A 19524-nucleotide genomic window follows, 5' to 3' on the forward strand; every position below is an offset into this window, starting at 1 on the left:
AATCCCCAACCTCCAAAATGTACTTTTTATTGATTTATTTTTTTTTTTACACAAAGGCAGGCTGCGTCCTGTGGGCGGGCTCTCATCTGGTCCCGATGGTGACCTGCCAGACGCGGACCAGGTTATCTGTGTACCCAGCAAACAGGGTCTGGAGAGGAGAGAAAAGATGTGTCAGTAACGGGGTAGCTACAGCAGGCCTGGAGACAGATCAGCCCCCAGGAGAACAGTCAGGCTGAGGGCCTGCATCTGGGAGGGGGCTCAAGCTCCCTCGCCTGATGCCAGTGCCCAGTTGGGAAAGTGGTGACGGGGTATGTTAGGGGGCAGGGAGAAAGGGCCGGGCCTCAGCAGATCAGCGACATGGGGGGATGGGGCTCTTGGGGAGAGCCAGGATGCTGGCGGGTATGGAGGCTGGGAGGGGTTGAATCTTGGTAGGAAGGGGGCTGAAGGCAAGGGGTCAGGTCTCTTGCCGGGGGGAGGAGCAGCAGTGCTGGAGGGTAGGGAGGCAGGTAGAGACAAGAAAGGGGTGATGTTGGAGGGTCTGAATCTCTTGCTAGGAGAGGGCTGGAGGCTGGGAGGGGCTGGGCTCCATGCTGGACAGTGGGCTGGAGGGGACGGACCATGGGAAGGATCGGGATGGTGGCAGGGACAGAGGCAGAGAGGGCTCATGTCTCCTGGCAGCGTGGAGGACGAAGGCCAGGCCCTGGGAAGTATCAGGGCTGTTGTCAGTGCAAAGAGGGGCTCGGGCGCTCATGGGCACATCTGTCCTCCCATGGGGTGTGAAAAGGGGAGTGGCTCACAGGACCATCTTCCCATAGGCTGAACCGAGAGCAGGTCCCTTGGCTGCCTCTGCCCCCTGGGGCCAGTGGTGAGGATACATAGGGCACCTCCGGCCCCCACTGAAATATTGGCCCCAGCCTTTTTCATTTCTTCGTTACCTGTCCGTCCGCGGACCAGGCCAGTGAGGTGCACTGGGGCGGCTCGGCTTTGCTGCTGGTGCTGATCACCTCCTGCTTCAGCTCGTCCACGATGATCTTCCCCTCCAGGTCCTGCGGGGGAGAGGGGAAAAGGTCAGAGAAAGGACCCCACCCCCGGGGAGGGCCATGGGCCCCCTTCCCAGCTGTGCCCACACCAGGGCAGGTGGGAGCTGGCTCAGAAACAGCCTCTGGGTTTCAGCATGGAAATGCAATCAGATGGCATGATGTTTCATCACAGCCCCTGGGGGGCTCCAGACCCACAGCATGGCCTCGCCTCACTCCACATTCCCCGGGGGCTCCACACCCAGATACCAGAGCACAGCCCCATCCCATATCCCACTCCCCATGGGGGACTGCAGATCCGACTGGGCCCAGAGATCACTATGGTGGAGGTGTCTCCCCTACGGGAAAACCCAAGGCCTATTTCCTGGGGCAGAAGTGACCCCCAAGGGTGTCCCCACCATGGAAACTACAGGCCAGGTCCCCTACAGAAACCAGCAAGGAAGGCAACTCTCTGGGTATTTCCTATAGAAAAGCATAAGCTCTGTTCCCTATATAAAGGAAGCACAGCAGATGCCTCCCAGAGGTGTGTCTTCTACACCCCCCCGGTCCCTAGTCCCTATAGAAAGGAGACAGAGAAGGAATCCCTGTGCCCTACGGAAAGAAGACAGGGAGATAGGGAATTCCAGGGGAGTGGCCCCTAGAAACCCCAGGCTGTGCACTCTGTATAAAAGGGAGCACACAGGGGGGTGAAGTCCCCTGAAAGGCCCACCCCCGCCAGCAGGGGGCGCCCACTCACCCAGATCTTGATGCTGGGCCCGGTGGCAGCGCAGAGCCAGTAGCGGTTGGGGCTGAAGCACAGGGCGTTGATGATGTCACCGCCGTCCAGCGTGTACAGGTGCTTGCCCTCGTTCAGGTCCCACAGCATGGCCTGGCCGTCCTGGGGGAAGAGAGAGCGTCAGACGGAGAAAGAGTCCCTCACCCACACCCACAACCAGCCAGCCAGCAGCCTGCAACATGTACCAAGGAAATGACGCACCTTGGGAGTCAGGCAGCAAACCTTTAACCTGTGGCACTCCCTGCTGCAGGATAGCACCGAGAGAAAGGGTAACTAATATTTATTACTGCCTGCTATGTACTTCCCTGATGCCCAAAGACAGGTCCTGCACTGAGAGACTCAGATGAGGAGAAGGGGAGTAAAACTGCTCAGATTCAAAACCAACAAGGTTCCCCTTAGGCAGAGGCGGGGCCATGTGGACTGGGGCGGGGACTCAGAGTGGCTGTCCGGTGGCTTTGTGAGACTCTGACAGGGTAGAATGAGACTGGAAGCAGTGGTGAAGGGGAACAGGCAGGATCAGGGTGGTTGATCACACAGAGCTTTGATGGTGGTTGCAAGAAACTGGAGTTGGAGCCAACATTGGTCGGGGAGTCAAGGGAGGGGTCCAGAATATGGATCAGACCGAAGGGCGAGGAAAGGGGAGTTTAGTAGCAGCACAGTGAAGGGATCAATAGTGTGTCTAATTAATGGAGATATCCCATCTCCTAGAACTGGAAGGGACCTTGAAAGGTCATCGAGTCCAGCCCCCTGCCTTCACTAGCAGGGCCAAGTACTGATTTTGCCCCAGATCCCCAAGTGGCCCCCTCAAGGACTGAGCTCACAACCCTGGGTTTAGCAGGCCAATGCTCAAACCACTGAGCTATCCCTCCCCCCTGTCTGTGTGGGCACAGAGGATGCTGCTGTGAATGACAAGGGAGCCCTCTGCCCCCCAGAAGCTCATAACGTCAGCAGAAGGCACGAGATGACAGGCGGGTACAGACAGAGGAGCACAAGGAAGCAGCAATCTAAGCACAGCAGCTGCCTCACCACTAGTATCCGGCTGAGCTGGGGTGAATCCCAGTCAGCCCAGGGAGAGCTGGGCAGGGACAGCTCAGAAACAGCCTCTGGGTTTCCGCACGCAGATGCAATCAGAAACTCAGTGGGTTTCATCACGGCTCAGCCCCGCTCCAACAGGCTGAGAGAGACAGACAGAGAATGTCCCCCAGCCTCCCGGTGCGGGAAGCTCAGCCGAGATCTACGACCCCTCAGGGCCGACAGAACCCAGAGAGGAAAGTGACCTCGATCCAGTCCTGCTGTCCATTCCCCCCGTGCTTCCCAGTCCCGATCCCCACTGGAACCGGGCTGGGAACGGACCTTGCCACCAGATGCGCAGAGGGAGCCGTCAGGGGAGACTGTCACGGTGTTCAGGTAGCCGGTGTGCCCGATGTGGTTGGTCTTCAGCTTACAGTTGGCCAAGTTCCACACCTGGGGGCAGGAGAAGAATGTCACGTGATCAGCAGAGCGCGTTCCAGGCCAAGAAGGAACCCACGGATCACCCAGTCGGAGCTCCAGCATCTCCCAGGCAGGCAACCAATCGAACCCCCGAAGCATGGAACTTTAGGAACCTCCCCACCCACCCAAGTTTTTACGGCACTCAGCAGCACAGCAATGGAGTGCCTGCTTCTTCGGAGACCAACTGACCCAGAGGGCAGGACGCCAGCGCCTCAAGGACAGGACAACAAGCTGCGGAGATGAGACACGAGTCCCCAGCGCTGAAATGCCCCCTTCACCACCCAGAAGCAACCAAGAGCTCATCCGCCCCCGGCCTATCCCCTGGCCCTAGGGCAACCTAGGAATTGTGGGACAATGGAAATTCCCGGGTGTCTCTGCGCCGATGCTCCCTGTCCCAGACCCAGCACCACTGGGAGCGGGAAGAGAAATGATCAACAGCCCAGGCCGAGACCCAACAATGGTCTGTGCCCTTCCCCGCTCCAAGCAGCCCCGGGTCAGCAGGGGTACCCGACCCCCTGCAGTGCACCGCGGCCTCAAACTCACCTTCACCAGCTTGTCCCAGCCGCAGGAGACGATGATGGGGTTGCTGCTGTTGGGGGAGAAGCGGACGCAGGACACCCACTCCGAGTGGCTCTCGTCCTGGGGAGAGAAGGAGGGGGGAGGAGTTAGAGGAGAGAGATGGGAGACCAGGGATCTCTCACTCAACTAGAGCTCTGCTCTCAACCCTCCACTCATCTCCCCACACCTTAGGGGCTCCACCCCACCAGCCCTAGGTTCACAGCCCCCCACCACCAAGGGCTCTACTGACCCCCTCCCCACCCCCAATGTGAGCTGCTGCTCGAACCCCTGGCCCAGGACTCTGCCAGCCCTCCCTGCGTCCCATCATAATTGCAGGACATGTCGTCAGGCCCCAGGGGGGTCGGCAGACGTGTCAGATCTAATCATCAGGACTGGGGGGGCAAGACAGAGCCCTGGATCCTCTGCCAGCTGGGAGCAGGGCAAGTTCCCAGCAGGGGACACACACGGGGCAATTGCAGAGATGCTTCTAAATTAATGCAGGGGAGCCCAGGGACTGTTGCTCCAGCTTAACTCAGAGGGGTTTCCCCAAAGACCCAGCGAGCGGCTCTTCCACAAAGTCCCCTACTGCAGAAAGGAAAGGCCCCAGATCCCATCCCCCAGCTCTTCTGAGCCAACTGTTTGTCAACCACCCCCTTCTCTGCAAGGCTTCGGAGGCCCTTCTCCCCCCCACCCCCATGACCAGAGCGGCAGGTTCGCATTCAAAATGTAAGTGGGTTTTTACCACCACCAAACCCAAAAAGAAACAGTCAGGAGCATAGGACAGGAAATCAGGATGCCTGGGTTCAATCCCTGACTTTGGGAGGAGAGGGAGACCTAGTGGGTTAGAGAGGAGTGAGGCTGGGAATCTGAACTCCTGGGTTCTATCCCCGGCTCTGGTAGGGAAGCAGAATCTAGTGGGTTAGAGCAGGGGCCTGGGAATCTGGACTCCTGGGTTCTCTGTCCCTGACTCAGGAAGGTGATCGGGGTCTAGGGCAGACGCCTGACCCACCCCACAGCTCAGCAGCCCCATCCTATGTCTCACCTGCACCGTGTACTTGCAGACGCCCAGGGTGTTCCAGAGCTTGATGGTTTTGTCCCGGGAGCCCGAGACGATCTGGCGATTGTCGGATGAGAAGGCCACGCTCAGCACATCCTTGGTGTGGCCCACGAAGCGGCGGGTGGTGGTACCTCTGCAAGGGAATAGACTCTCCTAAGTCACTCCCAGGCCAGCTACGGGAACCTCTCCTCACATCCCAGCTACGCCGGCCTCCCTCCTGCTAGGAGCAGGTCCTGTTCCCAAGCCACCCAGAGAAAAATCCCCTTTAACCTCCACAGAGAGGAGCACAAAGGGTGGCGGCCAAGTGACAGGGGATCCCACTGAGACAGAAGCACATGCCAGGAACTAGCCAGGACATTAAACACGAAGGGGACCCCAAGATCCAGCAGTGGAGGGAGCTCAGCCAGATAAAAAAGGGGTGGATCCGAGGAAGAACGTGACAGGGTATTAAGACAAAGGAACAAAGGACTGATGTCACGGGGGATAAACGCCAAGAGACAGCACAACACTTCCCTGTCTCTCCCGTTGTCCCATCATAATTGCAGGACATGTCATCACGCCCCTGAGGGGTCAGCAGACATGTGTCAGATCTAATCATTGGGACTGGGAGGAAAGGGAGGGGTGCCTCAAAAAATCCAGATGCCCCAATGGCTGGAATCAGGGATGATTGGCCACTGGGTACATCCAATCCTGGGCCCAGCAAGAAACTACCCCACAAATTTATGGTCTGGTTCTGGCCATTTCCCTGCAGCAGCGTCTCAAACTTTTCAGGTGTAAGACCCCTGATCTGATGTCAAAAACGTTCGCAGCCCCCCGAAGTTGACTAGGAATGAATAAATAAAGGGTCAGTGATGACATGGCTAAACCTGTATAAATGACTGAGACCAGAGAACACTTGACTTGAAAGGGGAAAGGTGTGGGGGGGACGACAAACTTTTGTTTTGCTTTAGGTTATAAGTGTCAATGCCTCATGACACCCCCCGACTGCCTTCGATGACCCCCACCAGGGTTCGTGATCATCCATTTCTGAAACACTGCTTTAGGGCACCATTAAGGGGTGCCACAACAAGCCAAGGGGCTCTAGGATAGGCATCCAGTCCCCCTCCCTGGCACGCCAACCCCTCCCCACTAAGGGGAGCTGCGATGGGCAGGACAAACAGGTCATGGGGCTGAGAGGAACCCGTCTGACTCGGTCACCCATAGGAACCCTCTCCCCTCCCACCCTCCTTCGTACAGGCTCTCGCTCTGCCAAGAAAGCCCATCTGATGTCTATGGCGCCCCCCTGCGCCCCAATCCATCACTCACGTGGTGAGGTCCCAGAGCCGCAGGGTGCCGTCCCAGGAGCCAGAGAGGGCGAACTGCCCGTCGGAGGAGATGACCACATCACTGACAAAGTGTGAGTGCCCGCGCAGGGCGCGCTGCGGGATCCCGTAGTTGGTCTCGTCCCTTGTCAGCTTCCACATGATGATGGTCTTGTCTGCGTGGAGGGAGCAGGGAGAGTCTAAGTCGGCTAGTCGCCTCTCTAACGGGCATTTCCTCTCAGAGAGTGACCTGACAGCCCTGGGAAGGGGAACCTGCCATTCCCACGCAGGCCTGGCATGACCCTATGACCATCCCCCCTTCATGCCAACCTAGGTGCTGTCGCACAGGAGACTGGCCTCCGTGGCCAGCGCCAAGAGCTAAATACACCACAGCCCGTTCCTCACCATGCCCCTCGCCCGGCCAGCCAATCCCACCAGCCTGGGGATAGATCCAAACTGGTGCTGCTCAGAGGAGAAAGGCCTTGTATCCCACTTCACCCCCCACACAGCGCGTCACCCCATGACCTGGAGCCTGACTGGAGCCAGCCAGTCCTGTATCCCATTCCTTGGCCCCCTTCCCCATATATGACCAGATCAGTGTCAGCTACAGGAGAAAGACCCCACATCCCAGCCCCCACCCTGAACCAGCCAATGCCCTGTCCTCATTTTTATATTCATGGGCCCAGGCCTCTGCTAACGCTCCTTCCAGGCATCCCCTCATCATTGCAGGACATGTCATCAGAACCCGGGAGGGTCAGTGGATGAGCCACGTCTAATCATCAGGGCTGGGGAGAGGAGGCGTGGAGCAGCTCAATGGCGGTACCAGAGATGGATATTGATGCTCTGACAGGGATGCTCACAGGGACCCACACGCAGGGGGGCGGGGTGTGTGTGTGTGTAAATGTGCCTGAGGCTGGCTGGAAAGCCCCAACGTTGCCCCTGTGGCCTTGTCACAGGCATGTCCATCCCCCTCTTCTATTGAGTTACTTCTCCCCCCATAGTATTTAGGCCTGAGACCCCTTCCTGGCTCCCTGCAGTTGGTCCCCCCCCATTCATCTACCTTATATGCCAGGTATCCAAGCGCCTCTCACTGGGTTCCACCCTCCCAGTCACCCCCGCGAGACAGGGTAAGTGCCCCCGTCACTGACAGGGAAACTGAGGCCTGGGGGGGGGGGGTGGCCCTGATTTTCTGACATGCCCCCAAGATCGAGAGATAATTGGAGAGCCCTGGATGGGAAGTGCCCCGATAGGGGTCAGGGAATTACCCTTCCCCCCTACTGCGTGTTATTCACCCCTAACCCCCCCCATATCGCCCCTCCCAACACTCCTCCAACCTCCCCTCCCCCCAGTCACATAGTGCAGCCCCGCCCCCTCTCCAGGGATGACACTGGCTCTCCCCCCCCCCCCGGGGAATGGATTCGTACCCCCCTTCCATGGCTGAGATGGTCCCTCCCTTGCCTGCCCCCACGGATGAGAATTGGTCTCTTCCCCTCCCCGCAGCCAGATGGGATCTTCTTCCCACCTCCGGGTGACTACGAGACGGTCTCCCCCCCTCCCCGCTTGGAACCTGCCAGCGCGCTCCCATCGTCAGTGACTAGGTTCTATTCTCCCCCGCACCGTGAGCGCAGCCTGACAATGTCCCCCTTCCCCCACCACCCGCTACGAGATGGTTTCTCCCACTCCCCCCCACCCGCGGCCGGGCGGTTGGTCTGGCCCGCGGCGCTCACCGCGCGAGGCGGACAGGATCATGTCCGGGAACTGCGGGGTAGTGGCGATCTGGGTCACCCAGCCGTTGTGGCCCTTAAGGGTGCCGCGCAGGGTCATCTGCTCCGTCATGGCGGCGGCGGCGCGGGGGGCTCAGCTCGAGCGGGGAAGGAGGATGGAGGCGGATTCGGCAGCAGCCCGACCCGGCCCGTCCTCTCGCTCAGCTAGCGGCCCGGAGAGAAAGGAAGCCCCGGCGTCACCCGGAAGCGGAAATAGCCTTCCCTCAGCGCGGCCGTACGGCAAGATGGCAGCCGGCAGGAGACGAGGCAGGTCGCAAGATGGCCGCGGCCTTGTAGGCATTCAACTCAGGGAATCCCAACGGATCCAATAGTGGGACGTCCGTACTGCTCGTCCTATCGGAAGAACTGTTCCCTCCTTGCCCCGCCTCCTGCCGTGACGCTCCCCCCAGGTGACTTTGCCGCATGCGCAACGCTTCAAGGCGGGCGGCTGAAGTGGTGCTAGACCGGAGCTGGTGGGAGACGGGCACGTGGGGCTGCTGGGGGCTCCATGGCGAGGCGGGAGCGGGGCTCCGAGCAGGGCCCCGGACCAAGGCCATGTGGCGAAGCATATTCCAGCCCGGCCCCGGCCACAATGCAGCCACGTGTCCCGTCTGCCGCGATTATTTCCAAGCCCCGGTGTCTGTCCCCTGCGGGCACAGCCTCTGCCGGGCCTGCATCAGCCAGTGCTGGGGGGGGGGCCGGGGACAAACTTCTCCTGCCCCCAGTGCAGAGCAACCGCCCCGCAGGGAAGCCAGCGGCCCAACTGGCAGCTGGGGGACCTGGTGGAGGGTGTGAAACCCTTGAAGGAGCCCGAGGGGGATCGAGTGCCAAGAAAACACAGGAACCCCCTGACATGGTTCTGCGAGGAGGATCAAACCCTCGTCTGCGTGGTGTGTAAGAGATCCCGGGCGCACCGCACTCCCAGGGTGGTTCCCATCAAGAAGGCTGCTCAGAAGTACAAGGTAGGAAAACACGAACAACTAGCCGAAAGTTTAGACCTGAGTATACCAGCCCCCCCACCCAGGCCAGGTGGAAAGACCCAGGATCCCCATAGCTCGTTGCCAACGCTGCTCTCCCCGACCCAGCTCTCTGTAGGAATGCACTGAGCATGTTCACAGGAAGCACGGGCTTCCCAGTGCTGGGGCAGGGGCTTCCCAATGTCTAGGGTGGCCAACCCTCCAGGACTGTCCTGGAGTCTCCAGGAATTAAAGATTCATCTTCAATTAGAGAGTGTTATGTGGTGAAATCTCCAGGAATATGCCCAACCAAAATTGACAGCACCACCTATGCGTAGTCACTGCAGCGACTCTTTGTCTGCTGTAACCTACTGAGGTGCTGCAGGAGCCTTAATTCAGTGAAACAGGGACTTCCCTACACCTCCCCACCCAGTGCTCATCTAGTTACATGCAGTGTTGCCAATTTAGTTATTGGTTGGAAATTTGAACTGAAATTGAAACATTAATACACACTTTAAAAGCATATACAGGGCATGATAAAATACCTGTCCCTGAAAAAGTAGAATAGGTTTGAAAAGTATGAACAAAGACGAGCTTCCTCTCACAGCTGTTGTTTTTTCTGACGTTGACTTATTAGTTTTTGGCAATGTCGGCCAACCTTATAATTTAAAATTATGACTTGTAAGCAAGGTCCGAATGAGCTGTCCCCTGACAGTTCATGATGAACCAGGGTGGGCAACAATGGGGAGCCATGTGGGGGCCCGAGCAGACTCCTGCCCAATGTCCCTGCCCCCCAGGCTTCCTACCCAGGGCAGGCAGGGGGTTCACAGTTCCTCACAGCTGCTTGTCCATCTCTTACCATCAGAGCCCTACACAGATACAAAATTTGTATCTGCATCCGCACTAGCCGCAAAAATGGTCCATGGATGTCCGCAGATATGAAACGGTTCCCCACGGATTTGCAGGGCTCTACTCTTCTGTGCTTGAAATACATGGGAAATATTAGTTTTGCCATCTGCTCTGGGGAGCCATATAGATGTGCTAAATGCCTAGTAAGGAATCTATTTGTCAAAAAACGTTTCCTGAATCTTTTTGTTTGTCTATATTGTTACTCACATACTTGCTGACAGGCACTTTGAAATAAATTACCAAAATTATTGAAAATGGCATGATTATATTGTGTTGTTTTAACACCTAAAATATGCAGAATTTTAAAATATTGTGCACAGAGTTTTTAATTCTTTGGCACAGAATTCCCTCAGGCCAAAAATATGTAAGGCCTGGTCTAGATTACGGGTAGGTCAACGTAAGCTGCTTTCCATCGATTTAGCTGTAGAAGTGTTTTTGTTTAAAATTGGCTCCTTCTGACATAAGTGCCTTTCTATGCTAATCTAATAACACCACCTCCCCGAGTGGCGTAGACTCATGGTGGATGTCATTACGTTGAGGCAGAGGCAGTGTCAGTGCAGACACTGTTGCTTGCTGGGACTGTTACTGGCTTTCAGGGACTGTTGCACAATGCCCCCCACTGACTGTACAATCGATACAAGCGCTCATGGTGATGGTGTTCACCGCCGACACAAGGAGCCAAATGTGTGCGCACACAAGCAATTTAAGAACTGTGATGGCTGCCTGCTGACATACATCGTCAATCCAATTTTGTCACATAGATTGGCCTCACATACCATGTTTCTTTGCTCAGAAACCAATCCAGACGCAAGTGCGGACTTGGAAGGAAAAGATAAAAGATCTCAGATTCAGACTGTCCAAGGAGAGGAGAAAACAGAAATGCCTGGTATGTGTCTGTTATTAATCTGTAGGTATGTGTAGGGTGCATAACGGGACTACTGATTTCCCCCTCTTGACCAGGGGTGTCTCTGAAGGGCCCGCCCCTCCATTTTTCCCTCTCTTCAGGTCTTTTAAGAACTCACAGAGGCTTTCTCTGGTTGCCAGTACACCTTCCAGGGGTTATTTTCATTCAAGAACCAGTTTAGAACAACCCAGAGTCTTAAACTGAAGTCCATTCCATCAACACAAAGAAAAGGTCCAAACTTAGCTCTAGAGAGAGATGAGATGGGGGAGGTGATATCTTTTATTGGACCAACTTCTGTTGGTGGAATGTACAAGTTTTCCAATGCATGGTACTCTTTGTCGGGACCCAAAGAAGAGCTTGACAGTTTGTACGTTCCACCAACAGAAATTGGTCCAATAAAAAATATTACCTCACCCACCTTCTCTTTCTATCATCCTGAGACCAGCACAGCTACAACACTGCAACCAACTATGGAAGATCCTTAGCTTGTGCACTTTCTCTCGCCCCCCAGGGCCCTTCTTCCTTTCTGATCTGATCTCCCAAACATTTCCTCCTCGCTGGGGCCCACTCCCAAACACAGTCATGGTTCCCCCCTACCCCAAGTCTCCACCTTATTAGTCTTTACCCTCCAAGCTTCCTGGTGTCATGTCCTGCCTTCTCCCCCATGCAGTTGCTTTCTCTTCAGGTCGGGCTTGCTCTGTAATCAGGATTGGCCTAGCAGCATACTCTCTAGCTCATGGGACAAGCTGCCCTGTTCTAGCTGCGCAAACCCAGGAGACTCTCTTTTCTTTGCTTGTATGTTTGCATCCATGTGTGTCTCTTCTTTCATCTCTGTGCGAGCATCGTGATTCTCCTAATTTGTTTGTCTTGATCTATGATGATTTTTTTCACCTTCCTTTGGTGTCTATCACAATAAACTGCTGCAGTTGTCGATCTGAAACCTGCTCTTTGTGTTTGCATTGTTGGCGCCCAAGAGGCAGCACAAGGAAAAATTAGGGCCATCACAGCGTTAACAGACATTATGACCAAAGTGGGAATCTTTGGGGAAAACACCGATATAGTAGCACGGGGAGAGCTTCTGTCAAAAGGCCCTGTTGACATTTCACAAGTGGCAATGAAATTCTCCTGAATGTGCACACATGGCCAAGGGGGTCACTGGAAATATGTGGTGCAATGTATCATATGACAAGTCCCCTGCCTGCCCCTTTCCCTATTTATGCCCATCGATTACAGGAGAACACAGGTGCTGAGAGACAGAAAAATATGCTGGAAATTATGCAACCCGAACCACTGGGCTAGAAGTTACAAGGAAGCCTCTTTTCCCCAGCCATTTTTGTGTAACTGTAACACTGACAAACCCTGGTTGTCGGCAGGTGGAATCAAACTTGGACCTCTGAAGCTTAGTGTATGAGCCACATGGCTCTTAGCCAAGGCTGTAGCAGACTCATCAATCCCTGGATGGTCTAGGTGCCACTAGAGGAGGATGGAGCACCACACCAAGTAAGGATGGTTTACATAGCTAGAGATCCAGCACAGGTGATCTCTGAGCTCACTGGATCGGACCCCACGGGCAGGTTAGGTAGGGCAACGCCTCTCTTCCCTCCCACCCCCAGTTAGTGGATTGCTCTGGGGTGTGGGCATCCGGATGTATGTGAGAAGTATGGGTAATAAGCAGGAAGAACTGGAAGTGCTAATAAATACAACTATGACATTGTTGGCATCACTGAAACTTGGTGGGATAATACACATGATTGGAATGTTGGTGTGGATGGATACAGCTTGCTCAGGAAGGATAGACGGGGAAAAGGGAGGAGGTGTTGATTTATATATTAAAAATGTACACACTTGGACTAAGGTGGAGATGAATGTAGGAGACGGAAGTGTCCAGAGTCTCTGGGTTAGGCTAAAAGGGGTAAAAAACAAGGGTGATGTCATGCTAGGAGTCTACTACAGGCCACCTAACCAGGTGGAAGAGGTGGATGAGGCTTTTTTTAAACAACTAACAAAATCATCCAAAGCCCAAGATTTGGTAGTGATGGGGGACTTCAACTATCCAAATATATGTTGGGAAAATAACACAGCGGGGCACAGACTAGCCAACATATTCTTGGACTGCATTGCAGACAACTTTTTATTTCAGAAGGTTGAAAAAGCTACTGGGGGGAAGCTGTTCTAGACTTGATTTTAACAAATAGGGAGGAACTCGTTGAGAATCTGAAAGCAGAAGGCAGCTTGGGTGAAAGTGATCATGAAATCATAGAGTTTGAAATTCTAAGGAAGGGTAGAAGGGAGTACAGCAAAATAGAGACAATGGATTTCAGGAAGGCCGATTTTGGTAAGCTCAGAGAGCTGATAGGTAAGGTCCCATGGGAATCAAGACTGAGGGGAAAAACAACTGAGGAGAGTTGGCAGTTTTTCAAAGGGACACTATTAAGGGCTCAAAAGCAAGCTATTCCGCTGGTTAGGAAAGATAGAAAATGTGGCAAAAGACCACCTTGGCTTAACCACGAGATCTTGCATGATCTAAAAAATAAAAAGGAGTCATATAAAAAATGGAAACTAGGACAGATTACAAAGGATGAATATAGGCAAAAAACACAGGAATGCAGGGGCAAGATTAGAAAGGCAAAGGCACAAAATGAGCTCAAATTAGCTACGGGAATAAAGGGAAACAAGAAGACTTTTTATCAATACATTAGAAGCAAGAGGAAGACCAAAGACAGGGTAGGCCCATTGCTCAGTGAAGAGGGAGAAACAGTAACAGGAAACTTGGAAATGGCAGAGATGCTTAATGACTTCTTTGTTTCGGTCTTCACCGAGAAGTCTGAAGGAATGCCTAACCTAGTGAATGCTAATGGGAAGGGGGTAGGTTTAGCAGATAAAATAAAAAAAGAACAAGTTAAAAATCACTTAGAAAAGTTAGATGCCTGCAAGTCACCAGGGCCTGATGAAATGCATCCTAGAATACTCAAGGAGCTAATAGAGGAGGTATCTGAGCTTCTAGCTGTTATCTTTGGAAAATCATGGGAGATGGGAGAGATTCCAGAAGACTGGAAAAAGGCAAATATAGTGCCCATCTATAAAAAGGGAAATAAAAACAACCCAGGAAACTACAGACCCTTTTAACTTCTATGCCAGGGAAGATAATGGAGCAAGTAATTAAGGAAATCATCTGCAAACACTTGGAAGATGGTAAGGTGATAGGGAATAGCCAGCATGGATTTGTAAAGAACAAATCGTGTCAGACCAATCTGATAGCTTTCTTTGATAGGATAATGAGCCTTGTGGATAAGGGAGAAGCTGTGGATGTGGTATACCTAAACTTTAGTAAGGCATTTGATACGGTCTCACATGATATTCTTATCGATAAACTAGGCAAATACAATTTAGATGGGGCTACTATAAGTTGGGTGCATAACTGGCTGGATAACCGTACTAGTCCACGAAAGCTTATGCTCTAATAAATTTGTTAGTCTCTAAGGTGCCACAAGTACTCCTGTTCTTCTTTTTGCGGATACAGACTAACACGGCTGCTACTCTGAAACCCGTACTCAGAGTTGTTATTAATGGTTCCCAATCCTGCTGGAAAGGCATAACAAGTGGGGTTCCGCAGGGGTCTGTTTTGGGACCGGCTCTGTTCAATATCTTCATTAACGATTTAGATATTGGCATAGAAAGTACGCTTATTAAGTTTGCGGATGATACCAAACTGGGAGGGATTGCAACTGCTTTGGAGGACAGGGTCATAATTCAAAATGATCTGGACAAATTGGAGAAATGGTCTGAGGTAAACAGGATGAAGTTTAACAAAGACAAATGCAAAGTGCTCCACTTAGGAAGGAACAATCAGTTTCACACATACAGAATGGGAAGAGACTGTCCAGAAAGAAGTATGGCAGAAAGGGATCTAGGGGTTATAGTGGACCACAAGCTAAATATGAGTCAACAGTGTGATGCTGTTGCAAAAAAAGCAAACATGATTCTGGGATGTATTAACAGATGTGTTGTGAGCAAGACACGAGAAGTAATTCTTCCGCTCTACTCTGCGCTGGTTAGGCCTCAGCTGGAGTATTGTGTCCAGTTCTGGGCACCGCATTTCAAGAAAGATGTGGAGAAATTGGAGAGGGTCCAGAAAAGAGCAACAAGAATGATTAAAGGTCTTGAGAACATGACCTATGAAGGAAGGCTGAAAGAATTGGGTTTGTTTAGTTTGGAAAAGAGAAGACTGAGAGGGGACATGATAGCAGTTTTCAGGTATCTAAAAGGGTGTCGTGAGGAGGAGGGAGAAAACTTGTTCACCTTAGCCTCTAAGGATAGAAGAAGCAATGGGTTTAAACTGCAGCAAGGAAGGTTTAGGTTGGACATTAGGAAAAAGTTCCTAACTGTCAGGGTGGTTAAACACCGGAATAAACTGCCTAGGGAGGTTGTGGAATCTCCATCTCTGGTGATATTTAAGAGTAGGTTAGATAAATGCCTATCAGGGATGGTCTAGATTTGGTCCTGCCAAGAGGGCAGGGGACTGGACTCGATGACCTCTCGAGGTCCCTTCCAGTCCTAGAATCTATGAATCTATGCCTGGTTTGAAGTAAGAACATAGGCACCTTGGGCACTCGTACTGCAAAAATGTAGGTATTGAGTGAGTTTAGGTGCCTGTAGGGTTTGGTGGCAGCTGAGGGGGCCAGTTTGTGGATCTCAGTGAGGCCTGATGTTGGGATTTAGGCACACAGTGTCAGGTGCCTAAGTCCTTTTGTGAATCTGGCCCTAAGTCAGTTTAGGCACCTACAGATTTAGAAGGCAGATGAGAGGGGTTTTGTGGATGGCTATGGCGCCTGAAATCGGGGCATGGGCACCAAAGTCTGGGGTTTTGTTGCCCAAGTACCTGGGTCTACCTGCCCTGAATAGAGCAAGTTATTCTACAGGCTGCTTGACTCCACAGTTTTCGCTTTAAAGAGGATCAGAACATAGTGAACAAGAGAGAGTCGCATCTAAAAGAAATAATTACCCAGCAAACGGCAATTCCTTAGCAAAGCCTGTTTCTTCCTAGGTGTGAGAATGAGAAGGTTCCGCAGGTGGTGGAGAGTCCTTTTAGGTGGAAAAAGTTCTTCCTTTCCATGAAGAGTCTAAACGATTGTGAGGCGTATCAAAGGTATCAAGAAGGATGAATCAAAATGTGATGGTGGGAGGACATGGGCTCTGGCTAAACAAGGGGTAGGCAACCTTTCAGAAGTGGTGTGGTGAGTCTTCATTTATTCACTTTATATTAAGGTTTCACGTGCCGGTAATACATGTTAACGTTTTTTAGAAGGTGTCTCTCTCTAAGTCTATATTATATAACTAAACTATTGTATGTAAAGTAAACAAGGTTTTCAAAATGTTTAAGAAGTTTCATTTAAAATTAAATTAAAATGCTGATCTTATGCCACCAGCCTGCTTCCAGTCTGGGGTTCTGTTCACCTAGGCCTGCAGCGGGCTGAGCAGGGCTTGTGGCCGGGACACGGGCTGGCAAGGGGCCGACAGCTGGGACCCCAGACCTGGGGGTGGAATTCAGGGGTCAGGGCAGAGGGTGCAGGGCAGAAAGCTGGGTGTTTGTGGGGGGTTCAGGGGTCAGGGCAGAGGGTGCAGGGCAGAAGGCGGGTGTGTGTGGGGGGGATTCAAGGTCAGGGCAGAGGGCTGGGGGGTGTGGAGGTGCAGGGCAGAAGGCTGGGTGTGGGGGGGGAGGTCAGGGCAGAAGGCTGGGTGTGTGTTGGGTGGGGGGGGGTCAGGGCAGAGGGCTGGGGGGTATGGGGGTGCTCCCAGCCCCCTGCCCTGAAGGGCTCATGGCAGGGGGCTGGGAGGGATATGACCTGTTCCACCCCCTTCCCCCAGGCTCTGTCCCTACCTCTCTCTGCGTCCTCTACGGAGCAGCGAGCACGCTGCGCTCGGCTCTGCTCTGCTCCGCGTCCCCCTCGCAAGGGCCATTGCCGGCAGGGAGAGGGAGGAGGAGGGTCCGGAACTCACCAACCTGTGGGAAGAAGCGGGGGAGGGGAGAAGCTTGGCTGCCGCAGGACCAAGCTTCTGCCTCCTGCCCCGGCAGGGGAGAGCGGTGGGCGGGGGGGGCTGAGTGGGGCGGGGGGCCGGGACCCCCCCCCCACTGCTCTCCCCTGCCGGGGCAGGAGGCAGAAGCTTGGTCCTGCAGCAGCCAAGTTTCTCTCCTCCCCCGCTTCTTCCCCCAGCGTGGCGCTTTCTGGCCCCTCCTCCTCTCACCGGGCAGGCAGCGTGCCACTCAAAATCGGCTGGCGTGCCGCGTTTGGCACACATGCCATAGGTTGCCAACCCCTGGGCTAAACAATGTTAATGTCAAGCCCAACTCAACAGTAGTAAATAAAAAGATTATACATTCCCGGGAGACCCTGGGAAGGGTCAGGGAAGAGAAAATACAATAAATAACCAACAATAATAAGTGAAATTCATTATTTTCCATTGTCTCCCTTCATTTCTCTCGGGGTAGTTGAGCTCCCTTCCCTTGTGTTTGTGTCACAGAAATGAAACACGTTAGTTGTTGGAAATCTTGTCATAAATATGAGAGTATGAAAACACATTTTCCCCCACCCCTTTCTCTCTAGACAGTCTGCTATCTGGCATGGAGAAGAAATGGAATCCATTTTTGGCAAAGGAGAGGGAAAACTTAGGTGAAAGGGGTAAGTTTTCCTGTGGATATTGTCATGAGGAGAACCACCAAAGAGGAGACGCATTTGTGGATTCTGATTCACTTGCAGAAGAAAATTCTGGGCTCAAACAGAGCCGTTGTTAAGGACCAGGACAAGGGCGGTTAGAACAGGGGCCTGAAAACAAAGCGGAGGGTCAGCACCTGAGTCAGTGGCCAGATGCTAGAGTCAAAGGTCAAGCCAGAGTCCAAGCCAGGAACGGGAGCCAAAGGTCAGAACTGGAGTCAGAGGCTGAATGCCAAATATCAGAGCCACAGTCAGATTCCAGCCAAGAGTCAGGCTTAATTAGTTTAGTTGGACCCAGGGGTGGAGCTGGGTGTTCCTCTGCCCGAGATTCCTGTGGGTCATGCCACCGGTGGGGCCTGGGTTCTATCGGCCACTCACCCACCCCCTACTAACAAGCTGTTAGGTGGTAGCTGGGTCCCAACTTGGAGGCCCGTGGACCTGTGGTGAAGGAGCGGGGCTCCTCATGGCAGTTTCCCACCACTGGAGACTTGTAGGAATGGGGCGGGGCTGAGAGGCCATCACCGATTTAAGCACATGAGTGAGGAGGGGGTTGTGGTGCCATATACAGATGGGCTGGGAGTCAGTGATGTGATGTCTCCGCCCTCTTCTGGGTGAGGGTGGTGGGCCAGCCTGACCATCCCCCAGTGTCTCAGGGGGGCACAACTCCCATCATTCTTTGCTCCAGTCCCATGGCTTTCCTGTCTTTTTTTCCTCCTGGATTCAGCTGCTGTATTCCCACACTCCTGCCCTTCCATGGGCTGCGAGCGGGAACCCTGTGGGAGAGCAGTTTTCCTTCCCCATGGGCAGGGGAGGTCTCTCCTTCCACCCAGTGTCAGGGGGAGCTGCAGTGAAATCACCGCTCAGCCCCCAGCGGGGCTGTTCCCTAGAACCTGGGATGGGCAGGAAATCAGGGAGGGCCCCAGTCAGGACAGGGCTACTGGGGAATGTGAGAAATGGTCCCAGTGTCCCCCAGGGTTGAGCTCTGCCTCTAACACTCTGATTCTCTCTCTCCCCCCAGTGAATGTGACTCTGGATCCAGACACGGCTCATCCCCAACTCGTCCTGTCTGAGGATGGGAAAAGTGTGAGATGGAAAGACATATGGCAGGATCTGCCCGACAACCCTGAGAGATTTGACTCTTGGGCCTGTGTGCTGGGCTGTGAGGGATTCACCTCGGGGAGACATTGCTGGGAGGTGGAGGTGGGGGGTTGGGGAGTCTATGTTGTGGGGGTGGCCAGAGAGTCTGTGGGGAGGAAGGGAGAGATCAGCTTTAGCCCCGAGGAGGGGATCTGGTCTGTAGGTCAGGCTGGAGGTCAGTACTGGGCTCTCACCTCGCCTAAGAAAGTCATCTTGCCTCTGAGCTGCATCCCCCAGAGGATCTGGGTTTCTCTGGATTACGAAGAGGGGCTGGTGACATTTTTTGATGCTGATAATGAGTCCCTCATCTTCCCCTACCAGAGGGCCTCTTTCACTGGGGAGAGAGTCCTCCCTTTTTTTGTGTGTGAGGAAAGTGTCCAGCTCACACTGCCTCCTTCAGAGATGAGGGTTTAAATCCACAACCCCACCAGTCATTCCCCATAAAGGTCACCGTCATGTCTGCATTGCACCCCCACGATTTCTCCACAGTCCAGAAAGAAAGAGCGACACCAAATTAAACCTAGCCACTGCTTCAGCAGAGTGTGCAACCCCTGTCTCAGGCAGCTCTCAGCCCAGTGCCTTCCAACAAGGGAAACCGAGGCCAAACATGCGTCGTCCCCAGAGGGGGATCCACTGCCGGCCAGCTTGTGCCACCTGCCCTGCAGCTGGGACAGAGCCCCATTGGGCTCAGCTGCCTCTCAGCCCAGAGAAAGGGATTCTCTGGATTCCCTGTTCAATTTGTGGTGTATAAATAACTTCCAACTGCCCTGCTCCTCACTGTCCCTGTTCCCCCATGTAACGATCTCGAGTCCCCAGCTGCTCTGTTCCCCTTCACCCGCTAGAAACTGGCTCCCAGTGAGAGAGCCCAGAATGAGCCACTTTCTCTCCCTGGAGAGAAGCTGGGTGCTGCGGAGGGAGATAGGCCC

General features: G+C 53.6%; 2 protein-coding genes and 1 non-coding gene across 3 annotated transcripts; 1 reads left to right on the forward strand and 2 right to left on the reverse strand.

Annotated features, from left to right (window-relative positions):
* Positions 1-7: 7 nt before the first annotated feature.
* On the reverse strand, positions 8-8161 carry RACK1 (receptor for activated C kinase 1). Its single transcript, XM_054046644.1, has 8 exons — positions 7947-8161; positions 6224-6395; positions 4904-5051; positions 3847-3942; positions 3166-3276; positions 1774-1914; positions 936-1046; positions 8-148 (listed from the first exon to the last, which is right to left on the reverse strand). Exons 1-8 carry the CDS (start codon positions 8053-8055, stop codon positions 83-85), a joined length of 954 nt encoding a protein of 317 aa, XP_053902619.1. The 5' UTR covers positions 8056-8161; the 3' UTR covers positions 8-82.
* On the reverse strand, positions 1145-1216 carry LOC128848487 (small nucleolar RNA SNORD95). Its single transcript, XR_008447047.1, has one exon. It is a non-coding gene; the product is annotated as a small nucleolar RNA SNORD95 (small nucleolar RNA).
* A 1465-nt stretch (positions 8162-9626) lies between the features above and the next one.
* On the forward strand, positions 9627-19012 carry LOC128847358 (butyrophilin subfamily 1 member A1-like). The gene is made up of 4 exons (XM_054046749.1): positions 9627-9990; positions 10641-10733; positions 17354-17428; positions 18480-19012. The coding sequence occupies exons 1-4, from the start codon at positions 9984-9986 to the stop codon at positions 19010-19012; spliced, it is 708 nt and encodes a 235-aa protein (XP_053902724.1). The 5' UTR covers positions 9627-9983.
* Positions 19013-19524: the final 512 nt, after the last annotated feature.

Source organism: Malaclemys terrapin, chromosome 13, assembly GCF_027887155.1.
Source record: "Malaclemys terrapin pileata isolate rMalTer1 chromosome 13, rMalTer1.hap1, whole genome shotgun sequence".
In the NCBI taxonomy this organism is placed as follows: domain Eukaryota; kingdom Metazoa; phylum Chordata; order Testudines; family Emydidae; genus Malaclemys; species Malaclemys terrapin.